The following is a 17,920-nucleotide window of genomic DNA, read 5'->3' on the forward strand; positions in this document are numbered from 1 at the left end:
GGGCAGAAATTACATCCTGCTTTGATTCTACTACCTTACACAATCTAGTATCAGCAAAGATGGAGACTTTGCTCTCTATGCCATCCTCAAGGTTATTAATAAACAAGTTAAAAAGCAGGGGTACCAGTCCTTGGGATACTCCATTCACAACTTTAGCCCAACCTGAAGTGAAGGAAGGGTACATATGCAGAGGCCAAAGGTTACACCTACTTCTTTGCCATCCGGACCAGTTTGAAGTCCCACCCTACCTCCCTGGTTTTTTCTTGCAGCGTGACGGTAAAGTTTAGATGGGTTGGGGACCCAGGAAAAGTTGGCTCCTTTTGGGTAGGTCTAAGTTACCTGCCAATTGGTAGTTATGGGGAAGGCAGTGTCATACCTGGCTCGGGCGGTCAGTATGGGGGTGAACTTCCAGTTATGTGGTGGGTTTTTGGACCAACTGGCATGGGCGACTGTTGGCATATAGAGAAACAAGCTGGTGGAATCCCCTGGGCTTTATGGAATTGCGGGCAGAGCAACTTAGACAGGTAACCCTAGATTTGTTTAGATTTTGTATTTATAAATAAAGCTGCAAACAATTTCTTCCAAGACATTGTTTGGGTATTATTTATGGGTGTTATGTTCTTGTTTGCTTTGATTGTCAGTGTCACAGAGCAAAACCCCACCCCCCAACTTGAGGCATGGGTAAAGCTACGGCCCCAGTCACTGCGTGCACGCGCGCGTCGGAGCGCCTGGCGGTGCGTGCACCAGTTTTAGCCGCGACCTGTGGTCTAGGGGTCGCGATGGGACACGTGTCTAGGCAACAGCAGGGGGAGCAAAGACAAGATCTAGGCTACGACCCCCGGGGAGGCGTAGCAGGGGCGCCGCCATGACATCACGCGGCTGGTTCGTCCTCATTGGCTGAATTGCCGCCGTGACGTGGCCATCGCTAGTTCGCCGTGCCAAAAGACAAAAATCTTGTCTTTTGGGAAAGGTGGCCGCGCATCGCACTTTCTGCAGGCGCGCGCAGGTAGTGGCTGGGGCAGGCCCCATAGTGGTCCATATCTTGTTCGCGCCGCGGACGCCATAGCATGCTCAGCCACGAGCAGTGGGGACAAGACCTTAGTCATGAGCTGAGACTTAGGAGGTGTTTGATTTCATCTGGTTGCTCCCTTTTTATGCGGATGTCACTGTGTGTTCAGCAAGTGTGTGTACAACCCGAGCCCCTCTTTCCTCTCTCCACTTATCTTTATTGGCTCTCTGATAAGGAGGGTGGGATAATGGTAATAAAACACTTGATTGACAAACACATTTCCATTCCGAAGCCCCTAAGAATTTCAATTTGTAATTTATTTTCAAAAAAATGTAAGCAGCCCATGCGTTGCTATTGTATTATCCTAGTTAGATTTGTTCAGGGTAGCCTTAGATTGTTACATTCTTTACAAAAGGATGTGTTCTGTCCAGCAATGTTACGCCTCGGCCATGTTAACTGCTTGCTGGCGGAAGCATGCTGAGGCACGCTCCCGCTCAGCACTGAGCCCCTGCAGCCGCAATTAGAGCGGCTTTAGTAGGGGCTCACCTGCGCTTCCGCGCGCTTGCGGAAGCGCAGGTCTTAGGGGAATTTTAAATTCCCCCGCTTGCCGGCGAGACAGGCCGGTCACGTGAGCAGTTCGCCCAATGAGGGCGAACCAGCTCCGTGATGTCACTGGCCCGCCCCCGGCCAGTGACGCGCCCGCCCCCGGCCCGCCCCCTGCCTGCCCCCTGAAGGCCCGCTGACGGCGCGTGCGGTAAGCAACCGCAAGGCCAGGGAAAGCACTCGCTTTCCCTGCGCCTCAGCGCACCTCAGCGAGCCAGCAGGCAGCATGGACTCGACCTTAGAATGCACTTCTAAACATGCCGTTGTCATTAAGTCACTTTGGTCCTATGTGGGCTGACGCTTTTTGCCATTAAACTCGTCACTGTCATTAGATCACTTTGGTCCTACATGGAACTGACCCTTTAACCCATTAAACATATCACTGTCGTTGGGCCACATTGGTCCTACGTGGGACTGAATAAAGTCAAATTCACCCTCAGTATTGTGTATCGAGCGATGCCTCCCAGTTCCGTTGGACTTACCTTGCGGTGTGCTGGCGTTGGGACAGATTTCCTTTAACATGGTTACAATTCCGTCTGGCTTGATTTTCAGGTACTCAACAAGCTTTACATGGGGTGAGAAGAAGAGGGATATCAGTAAGGGAAACCAAGTCTCTATATAACGGCCTTGGGTTAAACAATGTCCTTAATCTCAGCACAACCCTTGGTTTCTTTTGCACTGACTTCTGAAGAAGAGACATTGTGATTTCCAAAATGAATCTGTCAATTAAGGTGTTGGTGTTAAATACACAAGATTGCCGGTTTGATTCCAGCCTCAAGAGTTTACATACAGTCTGTCACTCATTTAATGAAATTGTATTCACGCAAAATATATATATTTCTAGTACTGGGGATTTGTTTTGCCAAAGTTAAAGCAGTATTTACTGATTTATTTATTTCAACATGGGTATGAAGCAGGGGGTCTCCGGAGCTGAACGAGATACTTACCGGAGATGCTCACGCCGGTTACTTCCTGGTTGGTAAATGTCCTATGGCGGGCCAATGGCAAACTACAATGGATGATGTTACTGCTTCCTATTGGCTCCCGTGCTGCGAGAGATTTCAGTTGCCATATTGCACACCCAGCTAGGGCTGCTACTGGCATGAGCTACGGGGGTATGTATCTAGGGAAGCAGAGGATCTCCGGAGCTGAAATTAATGGGGTCAGCTTCAGCAACCCCCCTGCTTCCCACCCATATAAAAACACCCGATGCAGAAACACGCCTTTAAGAGAGCATCTACATTTTCTTGTAGAAGGAAATCCCATAAAAGTCTATGGGGACAAATAATTTAAAGTAAAGATGGATCCCAGTCTTAGGGGACCAGTCTTTTTTTGCAGAGGAGGATCCCATCAATATCTAGGGGGACAAATAACTTCTTGAGGAACATGCATGGGATTGAGGTAAAGGGACCCACCTGCCACAAGGTGTCAAACCTGGTGCCATCAGGGATGGAGTACTTCCCAGATTTGTCATGATCGATCTTATAATGGTAGACGGTTTTGCCATAGACGACGGAGAGAGCAAAGGTCCCTTTTTCTTTCCTCTTTCTCATCCTGAAGAAGGACAAAGAAGAGTTGGTAATAGTAAAGAACAATGAAGAACTACACATTCTGCAATAAAACTATATTATTGTATATGTAACTAGATCTCGTACGTAAAGCCTTCCCTGCTCACAATTTATGATTAGAGGGACACGGAAGGCTGGGTGGCAACAATCTAGATATTTACAAGATGCACTTCCTGGAAGAAGACCAGAAGAAGCTCTGAGAGTCCAGAAAAAAATAAAACAAGGGGCATCTTAGAAAGAAAGATCATGATAAGCAAGGGTGCATTCTAGAAGCATTCTGGCACAGAAGAAGCTGGCATCATTCTAGAAATGTTTTTATAGAAACTGACAGCAATCTGAGATAAGATCGAGAGAAGGTGAGAGCACAAGGGGGGAATCAAGAGCTGGCGAAAGCATTGTAGAGCAATATCAAAGAAAGCTGGAAGCATTCTAGAGTAAGATCAAGAGAATCTTGGAGTAATCTTCAATATAACAAAGCGCAACCTGGAGCATTCTATAGTAATGTCACGAGAAGAAGTTGCGGGCATTCTAGAGCAAGATAAGATGGTAACATTCTAGAATAAGATTCAGAGAAGGCAGGGGCATGTTAGAAAAGCTTTAAGGAAATGGCGAGAATTCTGGAGTCAGATCAGAAGCTGAGGACATTCTAGAATGAGATTTACTCCAGACAAAAACCTTACAAAAATACCAACAGATTACTCTAGAGCAGTGTTTCCCAACTCCAGTCCTCAGGGAACCCCAACAGGTCAGGTCTAAAGGATATCCCTGCTCCAGCACAGGTGGGTCAATCAGCAGCACAGTCATTTTGACTGAGCCACCTGTGCTGGAGCAGGGATATCCTTAAGACCTGACCTGTTGGGGTTCCCTGAGGACTGGAGCTGGGAAACACTGCTCTAGAGAGCTACAACATGAAAATAAAGGAAAGAGTCCCTGATGAAAGAGATTGTTAAAATTCTACATTAAGTTAACAAAAAACTACATTTAAAAAAAAAATACATTTCACAAATTGCAATTTCAATCTAGATAAGCCTGAAGTTGAGTGAGTGCAGAGACTTTAAGCCATTCAGAGGTTTGTGCTTAAAAACTTACAAGAATTTGCCATCCGGCTGGGCCCCTGAGTATAGCTTGCGTTCAGCTTCTTCTCTGCTTATCGTTTCATGGTACCACGCCATCTGTTCATGAGCAGTGGTGGCTATGAGCTTCTCCACCTGTGGAGCCTGGCTGATGATCGCCTGCTCCAGAGCATCACCCTGTGTGCATGTATGGGTAACAAGAAGGTCAGAGTATAGGTCAACTACCAATATCTACATGTGACAGGGAGCTGTTACCTGTGCGCAACAACTGGCGCAGATTCAGGTGTCTGTAAGTAGTCCTGGCAGGGAATCAGACTAGTCATTTGATTCCGGGAATTCCCTCTGGTTCAGGTATTTAGTCTACTAGGTTTAATTGCCAGAGCTAATTGGATCACATGTGAGCAGAGTATGGTGCATGATGCATCCAGAGGTCGCTGGTGAGCTGGGGAAAGAGCTGCAGCCTGTCTCTCTGTATCTCCAAAATGCAAAACTGCAGTATGTACCAAAGTAATGAAAAACTCTGCACCCCTGCAGAACACAGACTCTGCACTCTCCGTACTCCCGCCTCCATGTCCTCGACTGGCACTGCCCACTCACCTCCAGTTTCCATGTTTGCTTCACATACTCCCGCACCATGTTCTCCCGGATATTATCGAATACTCCTGGCTTGCAATCAAATCCGCTAGGCCGGTTGCAGGGCCTTCGCAGGGTGCAGCACAGCCCGTCTGCATCTTTGGAGTAGTACTCACAGAGCTCGGCCGGCCCGCAGTGGGGTTTCCCCCCCGCAATAGCGTAAGTGCCATTCAGCTGCCGCTCCACGGGGTAGTGGTGAATTATCAAGTCATGCACCACAGAGAGAACATATCCACCCAGGTTTCTCAGGCACTGTCTCAGCAGGAAAACGCCATCCATCATCCCAGCTAGTTTGAGGAAGTCTTCAGCATCAGCGCGAGAAATGCTGCCATAGAAGAAGGGCAGTTGACGGGCTGCGTCCAGCATCTTTAAATCGCCCAGGTCTTACGCAAAGGAGCAGTTAGAAGAACCTAGGGTACAGTGAGGGGCAGAGTGACATGGTGACACAGAGAAGGGAGCTTTGGGACATGGAGTTTGTCCCTCCCACTGCAGGGTAAAAGTGACACAGAAGGTGGCAATGTGACATGGAGTCTGTGTTTCCACTGTATGCTCACAGAGTGACACAGATAGTAGAGATCTATGGCCCATGGAGTCTATTCCTCCCATGGCAGGATGACATTTTCTGCTTTTGGTCTATTCATATACACTGTTCTAACAAGGTGACACCGAGAAAAATGGCATCCACACGGTTATGACCAATTGAGTCTGTCCTTCCTACTGCAGGGTGACATAGTGGCACAGACAGAAGGGACCTAGGGCCAATGAAGTCTGTTTGTCCCATTATATGAGCTGACACACACAGAAGGGACGCAATATGACCCCCAACTAGTCTAGTATGTCCCTTGCAACACAGTAAAAAGAGAGATGATCCATCTCTTATTTCTCTAAAATATTTCAAGATGCACAACGTTTCGGCTTCACATAGGCCTTTATCAAGTCACTTGATATACAACGTTTCGGGCCTCACATAGGCCTTTATCAAGTCACTTGATATACAACATTTCGGCCTCACATAGGCGTTTATCAAGTCACTTGATATACAACGTTTCGGCCTCACATAGGCGTTTATCAAGTCACTTGATATACAACGTTTCGGCCTCACATAGGCGTTTATCAAGTCACTTGATATACAACGTTTCGGCCTCACATAGGCGTTTATCAAGTTACTTATTAGATATTTATACATATATATTTAGGCACTGTACCGTGTATGAGTCTCACTGGATGTGCTAAAACTGAGCTTTGTCTGTGTTTTATGTTCTGTCTCTAGTTTTAAATATATATTGCCATGCTCAGTAGCACTCCTCTGTGACACTCATATGCTTATATATATGTTGTGGTCATTTTGGGGGTTCAATAGGAGCTTGTTAGGTGTCCAGTATGTTTTACAATTCTTGTCCAGCTAGTCATGGCTGATTGGAGGGTGGCAACCTCCTTCCTAATTTAAGATCACCCCCTCCCACATTTAAAAGGTTATGGGCTCACTCCATAGCATCTTCCACTCAGGGGAACTTGCCTGCTTGCAGTTTGGCTGTGACATCTATAATACAGAGTGCTTTTCCTGGTAATGTACAGGTTAATAAAAGCTTCAGTCAGACTTAGAACTTTGCAACTAATATTGACAGATTTACTATAAATCATTCTTCCTGTTATTACACAGGTTATTAAGAATTTATATTAGCGTTAGGGACCCTGATATGTGGTCTGCCGTGGCGTTGGCTCAGGGGCTTACAACAATTTTGGCCAAAAATGTCAAACTAAAAGACCATTTTACTTATTAGATATTTATACATATATATTTAGGCACTGTACCGTGTATGAGTCTCACTGGATGTGCTAAAACTGAGCTTTGTCTGTGTTTTATGTTCTGTCTCTAGTTTTAAACATAGACAGAACATGAAACACAGACAGAGCTCAGTGCACATCCAGTGAAACTTATACACGTTACAGTGCCTAAATATATATGTATATATATCTATTAAATAAAATGGTCTTTTAGTTTAACATTTTGGCCAAAGTGTTGTAAGCCCCTGAGCCACTTTCTCTATATCTGTAATGATACCGTTTGCTGTGGAGTGATTTACATAGGTACAGTACAAAGTAGATGAGGTTGAAAAAAGACATACGTCCATCAAATTCAACCTATGCTAAATTTAGACGACAGAGACTTTATCCTATATCCGCACTTACAGTATATTGATCCAGAGGAAGGCAAACAAAAAACCTCGGTGAAATATCATCCAATGATATCTCATAAAGGGAAACATAAATTCCTTCCTGACTCCAAATATTGCAAATCAGATTACTCCCTGGATCAACATCCTGCTTTCAGACATAAAAGTGACATTTAGGAAAAGGAGTCCCTGTCCTGAAGAGCTTACAATCTAATTGGTAAGTAGGAGGAACGTACAGAGACAGTAGGAGTGTGTTCTGGTAAGTGCGCCTGCAAGGGGTCAACGTTTATGTACTGTATGAGGTGTATAGTATCAGCCACGGAGCAACTCATATGCTTCCTTAAGGAGGTGTTTTTTAAGATGGGTCATAAAGGTTGATAGAGAGGGTGCTAATCGGAGATTGAGGGAAAGGGCATTCCAGAGGTGTGGGGCAGTCAATGAGATCTATTGTATCTGCCATCACAGTCTCCATGGGTAATGAACTCCACATTTTAACTGCCCTTACTGGAAAAAATTATGAAAAAGAAGGATCCAGCGCTCCACAGGTTTTGCAAAAAGTTCCACATTTATTGCGCCATACCCATCGACCGTTTCGACCTTAGTAGGTCTTGAAAAAGACCTACTAAGGTTGAAACGGTCGTTGTGTATGGCGCAATAAATTTGGAACTTTTTGCAAAACCCGTGGAGCGCTGGATCCTTCTTTTTCATAGTTCAAGCTTGGATGATTGTGACAGGTATCCCTTTTGAACCAGCAGCACCGGTAATAATGTTATGTATATATATTGCTTAGAGTATGGTGTGCAGCATATCACTGTTTATCTTACTGGAAAGAACCCTTTCTTTTGTGGCTGGTGTCATTTGTACTGCCCTTGGGATGAATAGTTATTTTGAAAGCTCCTTGTATTGTCCCCAAATATAAGATAAGATCGTTTGCCTTTGCAGCTACTGTGTGACTTTGGACACTATTGCTAAGCCTGCTGTCTGCACGCACTCCTAACTCCTTCTCCAGCAAGGATTCTCCTAATTTATCCCCATATAATTAGTAAATTGCCTGTTAATTCTTGTTTCTGCCCAAGTTTCCATTTACCTGCCCAAGATATTATACAAGAAGTTTTAGCGCAGGGATGGCCAACTCCAGTTCTCAAGAACGACCTACAGACCAGGATATCCCTGCTTCAGCACAGGTGTCACAATCAGTGGCTCAGTGAAAGACTAGATTAAGCCACCTGTGCTGAAGAAGGTATAATCTGAACACCTGACCTGTTGGTTGTCCCTGAGGACTGAAGCTGGCCATCCCTGGTTAGGGCATTATAATCATTTTCAGAACTGTTTCAAATTCTGGCTCTCTCTAAACCCCAAAACGCTGATCCTAAAGAAAATGATATACAGAACTGACTGAGCAGAAGAGAGAGTTGACTCGTACAGGAAATTGAGGCAGGAAATACTTATTTGCTGTGACAGTCGAGAAGTAACTTGTTTTTTTTTTTTTTTACTTTTTAGATCTAGAAAGGTATTGCAAATAAATATATTACAGTGAGTGACCATTTTTTAAACCCATCTTCGGCCGAAATCTGCTTGACGGTGGGCCCTGCAATGTGCACGCAGTGATGGTAGACAAACGTGGTTACATCAGTGGTCGAAGTGGATTTTAAACAGTAATGGTGCTGTGTGGCGCACGCAAAATGTATTTAACTGGGGAAAATACTACTTTGACTTTGTATTAGAAATATATATAAAAAGGAGAGATAATTCCGAAATAATGCTATTTTTCTTTAGAACGTGAAACTATATGTTTGTCAGCAAAAATGTAGTGGTACGTTCAGTGAGTTTGTACAGTATATACAAAAACTAGTACTTTGTGGTTGTAAATAAATTTTTAAAAAAAAGTAAATTGGGGTTGTCAATAAAAGCCATAGTGTTAATTTTGTGTTGTATATAAAAAAAAAGTAGCAATTTTGGTTTATAAATAGAAAACTAGTGGTACTTTTGGGTTATAAATAAAAAGTAATGGCACGCCATAGCCACTTTTGCTATAATTCTTGAACTACTAGGGTATGTGACTCTCCCACGCAAGATGCTGTAATTAGCTGGCTGTTCCACTGACGAGAGTAGATCTTGAGATAGAGGCGTGGAAACAAAAAAACAACCAAGTGTTGCTACAGAAAGCAAAGTTGGAGTGGAAATAGTATGCGGGTATTGCTGTTAATGTGGTTTATAGGAAATGAACACGGTATAATAAACAGTAAGTGAAACCTTAACTAGCCCACTTAAACTGTTAAACAGTCGCCCCTTAAACTTCAGTGGGAGTTATCCTTTTTAGGTTCAGACTCACGCTCAGTCTCAATTCTTGTACCCATACATTTTAAAAGGATCACCCTCTTCCACACATCAGATGTCCCCTTTGGCTGTAATATGATCACTCTCTTACATACAACTGCCCTATAGACCTTAATAGGGTCCGCTTCATACACATCATCTACCCCCCAAAGACTGTAAATGGATCATAAAACAGGACAGCTAGCGACCCTGTGTACACATACACACACACATTAAAAAAACATGTACATATATATATATATACTGTGTGTATATATATATATATATCTACAGTATTTTCTAAATAAATATATATGTAAATAATATAATTTTTCCTAACTATCAAATATTTTTGAGTGCGATAATGAAGTCCCATTTCGCTTTAACATCTGAGTAAATTGATTCAATAAACCTTCTATAGAACGACCCATATATGCAGCATAATATACTGGCAATATGGCATACAGCAGAATTCTGATTTAGGAGAAGTAGACATTAAACTGTCCAAGTCTTCTCCGTCTCACCCTGACCTTCTGTCTTTCACTATCCCCTGTCTCTGCCGCCTATACTCCCTTTCTATCTGACTGTCCCTCTTTTCTGTCACTGTCCTCTCTGCTCCTGATCTGTGGGACGGTCCCTTTTAAGTGTCAATCTCCCACCTTTGACCCTTTAACCATTCTCATTATGATTGTCCAGTTTCTTTGTCACTTTCCCGTCTCCCCCTTCTCACCGTGACTGTCTCTTTTCTGCATCACCATCTGTCCCTATCACCCAGCGATGTCCTGATCATCACAAGCCTGCCTGAAATCCCCTTTAAAGTGGGTAGCGCGGAGTTTGATGTCAAACTACAGTGGAACAAGAAGGGTCAGAAAGGAAACAGCTCCGAGCAGAGAGAACAAGGCCGAAGAGGCGGATAAACTTACTTCAGCCCTAGCCTGTTTCTGTTCCAAGATAAAGCCTCTGTCCAGAATGTTTCCGGCACGCGCGCAGTGCGCAGAACCTCCCCGCTATCGTGCTGCTATTCTTTATAGAAGAAAGTGCTCTCATTTAAGAGTTAAAAGGGCAGGAAAGACAGGGGGAGAGGGAGTGGTTACGTGAATGTCAGAAAACTCCACTCACAACATCAACAGCTTGATCGCTTTATATGATAGGGACTCAGCACCTGCAGAATTGAGTCTCATCCGAAAACATCTATATCTTTAAGTGCCCCCCTTATTACCTGTTTGACATTTTTTTCCCTTATAATCTTTCATTGGACATTCCCTCTACAATAAATGATATGTTCCCATAGAGTTTCATGTGATCTCGTCTACAATAAATGATCTGTTCCCATAGACTTTCATGGGATCCCCCTCTATAAGAAATGATCTGTCTCCATAGACGTTCATGGGATCCCCCTCAACAAGAAATTATTTATCTGCGTAGACTTCCATGGGATCCCTATACAATAAATTATTTATCCCCATAGACTTTCATGGGATCCCCCTCTACAAGACATTGTTTGTCCCCAAGGACACTAAGGTCTATGTTCAATATACCGTGACGCCATCTTCTTTCTGTTTTGAAAAATGTCAGCATTGTGAAAATGAATAGGATCTCAATCGTCCCTATTAGGGGTAGGATGACTTCACAGCATATTAAGGAAGGGTCAAAGAGAGACATTATCATCCTATGTCTTTTAGTGACCCTGGGGGTCTATATGTCAAAGTCTGTCAGGTGCTGCACCAGATTTACTAACGGAAACTAATCCTGCCTAAATCAATGGAACTTTTTCTGACCTCCATTGACTGCTAGCTGCTAAGCTTTTGGTGGCCATTCCGTCTGCCACCTGCTCCTCCTCATCTCTTATCCCTTGCAGAATCTCTAGACATTTAGGAGGTGATCCTTTCCGTTCCCAGAATTGCAGATAGAATGTCATCACATCCCCCATGGGTCCACCACATATTAATTGTTCTACTCAGGTATGGTCAACCCTCTCAGTAGCAACACCCTTATTTCTTACGACCCTCTGTAGAGCCAACTCCAGCCTATGTAGGAATTCTGATCATTTCTCTCTCTCTTGCTAATACATTCCCCATAACTGGAAATATAGTTCTTCTCTGCTCTGTGGTGCCAAACGTGTTTTCTAGAGCACGTGGGTACTCACTAGGGGCGCTGACCTCTTTTCCTTTTCTAACAGCTCACACTATCGATAGCGCGGGACCCTTTAGGCTTTCCGTAATCTGGCCTTTTTTTTATCCTGGTCCAATCCCCCAGTTTCTGCACAAACTGTGTGCCCGCTCTATAAAGCTCTCAAAACCGTCCTCACTCGAAGGGGTCAGTCTCACCCCCGAGAAAATGCGTAATAATTATCTTCCCTCTGGGACTGCGTGCATTTTTCTATTAATTTCCCCATGGCAGTGAGGGGCGCCTCTGGTGAGGTGGGGGCATTGTCCATAGAGGAAGTGGGTGCAGCGGGGTACATTTCGTTACGAAATTCCTCCATTGTGGCAACCTCCTTAGCTAAAAATTCTCTAACTTTATCTACAAAAGTGCGATTAACTTGATTTCTAGGTCCAGCGGAAGAGATATGACAAATAGTAATGGCCCACATTTCATTGTCCCCATGCCCGCTACACTATTAGGCATCCAGGCAGTATCAATGTCTTCATTGCACATACACAGTACAAAAGCATTCTTTGTATTTTAACACAATATTTTCTCCTTTATTTGAGCCCTTCCCAACAGAGGTGCGGCTCTCAGTACCCCGTTAATAGCCATATTATCGGCAGTGTCTGGGACCGGCAGGCTGAATGCTTTAGTACAATCCTGTGCATACCACTCACTTCTATGATCTTATCTTTGACTTGTAGTAGAAGGAAACAGACATCTTGAAGCGCAGTTCAAATTCCTCACTGACATTTATTTTTATCAGACTGTGAGCCGGTTACCAAGGGAAACAAGGTTTCAGCTTTCAATCGAGAACTTTGTTAAGCTGATCTTCTCGAGACATTGTGGTACCTGTCAGTAAGGTCTCACAGCACACAATGCCAAATTCACCCAGTAGCACGTAATATATATAACAATAAATACAGATCGTACCATTTAAAAGCAACATTCGGCACTGGGCCATGGCCCTGGGAGCTGCAGTAAGTTGCCAGATCCTGGAAAGTGTGTCTACGTCAGGGGTGGGCAACTCCAGTCCACGAGGGCCACCAACAGGTCAGGTTTTCAGGGTATCCCTGCTTCAGAACAGGTGGTGCAGTTGAAGACAGAGCCACTGATTGAGCCACCTGTGCGGAAGCAGGGATATCCCGAAAACCTGACTTGTTGGTGGCCCTTGAGGACTGGAGTTGCCCACTCCTGATCTAGAGGTGCAGAAGACCTGTGTTGGGTTGATTAACCTCAGGATTCGGCCTGGTATATTGCATGAAGATCACTACCTAAATTGTTAAATATTACAAATCCCTACACAGACTTTAATACACCCCATGATACTATTTAAATCTTGTAAAGCATTCCTACCTCCCTAAATTCCAAGCCTATTGTATCTACATGAAATAAGGGCTCTCCCCTATTTACCTCCGCTCTTTGACTTGTACTTTTGCCTCTATTCCTAGATCCAACACTTTGGCCCCTAAGCCTTAATTCCTCATTTGCCACTCTCTATTGATATCTCCCTCATTTTGTAGCCATCAACTAAATCTGCTTCTCACATCCCATCCCCCTCACTCCAGCAAACTCCCTGTCCTGCTCTCTCTCTCTTCTTCCACTTACTGTTACTCCTGCTCTTGTGGTGACTCAAATGGCCGCACTCTTGGTGAGGGAGTGTTGGATATACACCGACAGGGTGCACAATAGGGTGAGTGTTCTGGTAAGTTCAAGACAATTCCCCAACAATGATCACCCACTGGGTACAACTTAATCAGCCTTTGTCTGATCATATTTATCGTTTTACGGGAAGGCATTGTGTGTATCCCACCAATTACAGAATATCAGCAGCGACTCCAATGTAACACTTCATTAAACTCTTTATATGCTAAGGCAGGAGCCCCAAGTCCTTCTCCCCATTATGACAGGTACTATCTCACTAGCTGAGCATGTGGTCGGCACCGGACATTAACAACAAGAACGTATTTATAGAACCCCCCCTCCAAACACAGATAGTTTTATATATATTTTAAATATTCCTTCCTCAAACGGAAGGATCATCCAAATACAGGCACAGTACATATCACGTAAGTCTCTGCACAGGTGTGTAGCAGTGTCTCTCCCCAATCCCATGGACCCTATATTATAAGGGCCCGTGAGGGTGCCGGCACAATGTTGAAGCTCATATACAAAGTGTGTAACTGTAGCAGGCCTTAGCCTTGGCAAATACTTCAGTACCGTTGGTCAGTGATGAGGATCCCCTCTGTGGTTACTCACGCCTCCCTTTGTCTTGTAGGCTGCAGCTCTCCATTAACTCCACCAGTGGGCCTATCCATGACCGTGGCACCCATCTCCGCTGAGTCGTCCTGCTCACGATCTGGTCCTCTGGTCACCACGAATCAATCTGAGGATCCTCCGGTCATGGCAGCTCTGCCCCCTCATGCTCTACCAAGGACTCTTAAAGACTCCCCCTTTTTTTCCCTCGTCCCTTGAGTCAAATGTCATTGGCTGGGGGCCATGTCTATCAAACACATACATAAACTCAAGTTACAGATTGGGCAGAGCCTAGCTCACCTGATCTCCCAGCAGTGGGCTATAAACGTCCATCACCGCCAGCTCAATCGCATTATATGAACACACAATCCCAGCAAGCTCTAACTCCAGAACCCACCACATCATATACATATATTTGTGTCAAAAGGAGAGCTACTGAGCGTGGCAAATGTATACAACAAAAGACAAAAATACGCAATGCTACATCCTATATGACAAAATACATAGTTAAATACTTCAATGTTAGTATTCACATGAATAAGGGTCACTTAGTTAAACCCTTTGGCCAAAGCGTTATAAGCCTGCAGTCACGTCACAGCATGACCAGTATGCAGGTCCTAACACTACCTAAAAGGGTATATATTTCATTGGCAATGAATACTATGTATTTTGTTCATTAAGTCTACATTGCTCCTAGTCAAGCATTTATAGGTCTGAATAAGTGAGTAGTCCTTTAAATTGAGGTCACACCTCAGTAGTAGCATGTATCTTTTAGCTACAAATTAAGTACTAACATCGTTCAGCTTGGTATAATGAATTTTTTATGAAACGCTTTGTAAATCTTTCTTAGTTAAATGCTATATGTATATACGTAGAGATTGACGCTCATACACGTGTATAGACTCACAAGCTGTATTTCAGCATATAGATAGATGGGAACTTCTGTAAATCATACCAACATATGTGTAATACAGAGTCAAGGGGGGACATGATAAAGTCCCGTGGGACGAAACATGTCGGTGTGGGGCTGTGTTTCTGTCCCTGTGCACTTATTCAATAAACCACCCTCAGTTTTAGCACGGAGTTGTGCCCTTCATTTTTTCTACAGGACTCTTCCTGCAGATTTTTACACCAGCTGTGCTCCTTGCTTCTCTACATTTTAGTTAAATGCTATCAGGGAATCCATGGCTGTTTGTATTTTAAATTGTGTTGAAAATCTGCGGCTCCTCGAAGTAACAGCACAATCACAATGCGATTGGCTCAATGGCTCCATAACACCTCCTGCCTATCATTCCATGACCACCATTCTTGTTCAGTATTTTTCTGATAGTTGAGTCATGAACAATCACATTAGCCAAGGAGAGAGTGGCCTGCAGATCCTTGGATGTTACTTTTTTTGGTTCTTTGTGACTTCTGGAGAGATTTGATAGGACGACTGCTCCTGGGTAGAGTGACTATGATCTTGAACTTTCTCCATTTGTAGATGTATCTGTCTGACATTGGATTGGTGGAGCCCCATATCCTTAGAAATGGTTTTGTAACCCTTTCTCGACTAATGAGCATCATTAACTGCTTTTCTGAGGTCCTCAGGATTTCTTTTAATTGTGGCATGACATGTTTCCACACACCTTTATGGTGAAGTCCAAATTTACAAAGTTTCTGATCTTTATATAGGGTGGGGCCTCCCAAACTCACACCTAAAGATCTACCTAATTATTTAAACACCTGATTCTAATTATCCCCTTTAATTTAGCTGATAAAACCAAGGTTTCACTTACTTTCACACATACCCTGACTCTAAATTACTAATTGTTTGTCTAATTCATACATCATTTTGTTTCAAAAGACATGGAATTGGTTAATATAAACCCTATTGGATATTTAACAAAAGACTAGTTTTGATTCAAGAAGGTTATCATGGAAAAACTATGGAATTTCTTTAATTATCATTGGCGTTCACAAACGTTTTCTCGCCACTGTACATAAACTCAAGTTACATATTTTGGTCATTTTCCAAATCTTGGATGGCACACTAACTCTTGCAGTGGGTCACCATCTTGTGGGGCAGAGTAGGCAAGCGGCTTAACATTTATTTGGAATGCCTTGCTGTCCCTGCCATCACACAGACATTTTAGTCAAACAAAGTGCAATATTACTTCCCTTTCTTTTTGCCAACATAATGGGAGGATCACATCCGATTCTGTCAATATGGAATCATCCATATGATATTCCTCTTCGGATAAAGCTCCTCCACCTTATCTGGCTTTGCAATCTTGAACCCTAATCTTGAGCATAGTAAAATTATTTTTACAGAACCTGAAGAACTTTACAAACAACCTGCATGATGTTGAAGAGCCCCTCCAAGTCTTTTTACTATGCCATTCTTCCATTTTTTTTAGCCGTTATCAATTCTGCATTCTGTTTTATCTTTATTTTTCCCCTGGGTTACCTTTTTAGTAGGAGTCTGTTATTTTCCCAGATTGTTCTCCTACTGGAAGTGAATTTAATGAGGTTCCATCTAAGGGATCTTCTGACATTCTCGTTCCCTCTGTCATTTTTGCACTGTTCATAGTTGCTTCTTCTGCAGGAGGATGTGGACAAATTCTACTTGCAACTTTTAAGGTATGATCATAAAATGTATCCTTTTCTTCAAAATCAACTTCCTGCTCCCATATTCCTGAAATATTATGTCATGTTTCTGGAAAATTTCAATAAGAATGCCCACATTTATCACATAAATTGCACTTCATCTATGTGCAATTTGCCCTCTCTTGGCCCAAGGACTGGCACAAGATACATTTTTGCTTGTATTGCTTGAATGCCTGAATGAACCACACCTATGGTACAAGATAGGCTGACCATAGTAAACACAGTTTCCTTTTTCTCTTCCAATGAAGAAAGAATTGGGCAGATATTTTGTAACATTGCCATTTCGCCTACACCTGACTTGCACTTTCCAACCTCCTATCCAGATGTCCTACTCATCAATGATTCTTGTAGATGGAGCCATCACATTGTCTACCAAACCATATAAGAAAATATGAAAAATTCAGGATTAGAAACCGGAAAAGCTGCCAAAGGCTACCACAATTCAGTGCTTTTAAGACTCTCGTACCTTGTCCAGAAATAATCCAAAGCTTGAAGTCTTTTAAAACTGACATCATAGTCACAGGAATCTAGGACATGGATACATGCATATGTTTCATCTGCTCCGAAAACCAAAGATTATTTAATAGATGTCTTCCAACAAAAATTCTGTTGGGACTCATCTCCTTGCCTCCTAAATACCTCGACCGTAAAACATTTCTCCTTTCAAAGGTTGAGCATTCCTAGCCATAGCACTCACAAAGGCTCATTCACACCAGTCTGAAGGATGCATTTTATGAGCTGGGGTGACCTTGAATAATATTATTCTGTTTTACCCCAACTTCTTCTTGGGCAACTCATTTATCTGTTTGGGAGCAGATATTTCAGCCACTCCAACCTTCATTTCACTCGCAGATACTACAGAGTTAATGCTGTCTCTAATGCTACTAATTAACATCGGATATTCCCCCTCTCAGGGTTATGAGTCGCAAGACTTGCCAACAAGCAAGAAGATGTTTCTGTAAATCCAGGTAAGTACAGATTATTTGGCATATTGCTCCAAGGAACAAATGCCTTTTCCACCTGCGCAGGATTTCCTCCCAACATTTTTATACGGCCCATACTTTGTTGCTCTCCAGAATTCTTTGTAGTTTCTTCAACTTTTCCTAAGATGGGAGTCTGAGATAACCTGATGTCACAGGGTTCTGTTGCTCTCTTTACATGCAAATGACTTTTTTACCCAATCATCTGCTGCTTCTGCTATCAAGCTCTGGGAAGCAGGAAAATCTGCAACACATCCTGGCTCACAGCTTGATACACACTGAGGTGAGTTACCTTTTCTGAAGCCTTGGGACACCCAATTTTATGGCTGTTGCTTTCTACTATTAATTAATTAAGGGGCTACTGTTTTTTTAATGGGGTGGGTGAAGGGTGTACTGTAGTTATAATAATATAATTATAAAAATAACAATTGTTTGTTCTTGTATAGCGCTGCTAGTTTAACATAGCGCTTTACAGAGACATTTTACAGACCATAGCTTCTCCATTTTGGCT

The 17,920-nt window shown here is 43.2% G+C and overlaps 2 protein-coding genes across 4 annotated transcripts in view; one reads left to right on the forward strand and one right to left on the reverse strand.

Annotated features, from left to right (window-relative positions):
- The window catches only part of ZAP70 (zeta chain of T cell receptor associated protein kinase 70), a 36,029-nt gene that overhangs the window by 12,533 nt on the left and 5,576 nt on the right, over positions 1-17,920 (reverse strand). Inside the window, exons 1-6 of one of the 3 annotated variants that reach the window (XM_075611590.1) lie at positions 10,300-10,429; positions 10,107-10,221; positions 4,851-5,296; positions 4,270-4,430; positions 3,028-3,166; positions 2,095-2,176 (exon numbers count right to left, since the gene is read on the reverse strand). In XM_075611590.1, coding sequence (XP_075467705.1) covers positions 2,095-2,176; positions 3,028-3,166; positions 4,270-4,430; positions 4,851-5,252 — 784 coding nt within the window. In that variant the 5' untranslated portion in view covers positions 5,253-5,296; positions 10,107-10,221; positions 10,300-10,429. Of the gene's footprint in view, positions 1-2,094; positions 2,177-3,027; positions 3,167-4,269; positions 4,431-4,850; positions 5,297-10,106; positions 10,222-10,299; positions 10,430-17,920 lie in introns of those variants that run through there. The other 2 variants (XM_075611591.1, XM_075611592.1) reach the window with 2 other exon arrangements.
- Positions 17,583-17,920, forward strand: part of ADAMTS10 (ADAM metallopeptidase with thrombospondin type 1 motif 10) — a 60,121-nt gene continuing 59,783 nt past the window's right edge. The window contains exon 1 of the mRNA XM_075611587.1: positions 17,583-17,692. The gene's annotated coding sequence lies outside the window, so the exon portion shown is untranslated. The remainder of the gene's footprint in view (positions 17,693-17,920) is intronic.

Source organism: Ascaphus truei, chromosome 8 (assembly GCF_040206685.1).
Source record: "Ascaphus truei isolate aAscTru1 chromosome 8, aAscTru1.hap1, whole genome shotgun sequence".
Lineage (NCBI taxonomy): Eukaryota > Metazoa > Chordata > Amphibia > Anura > Ascaphidae > Ascaphus > Ascaphus truei.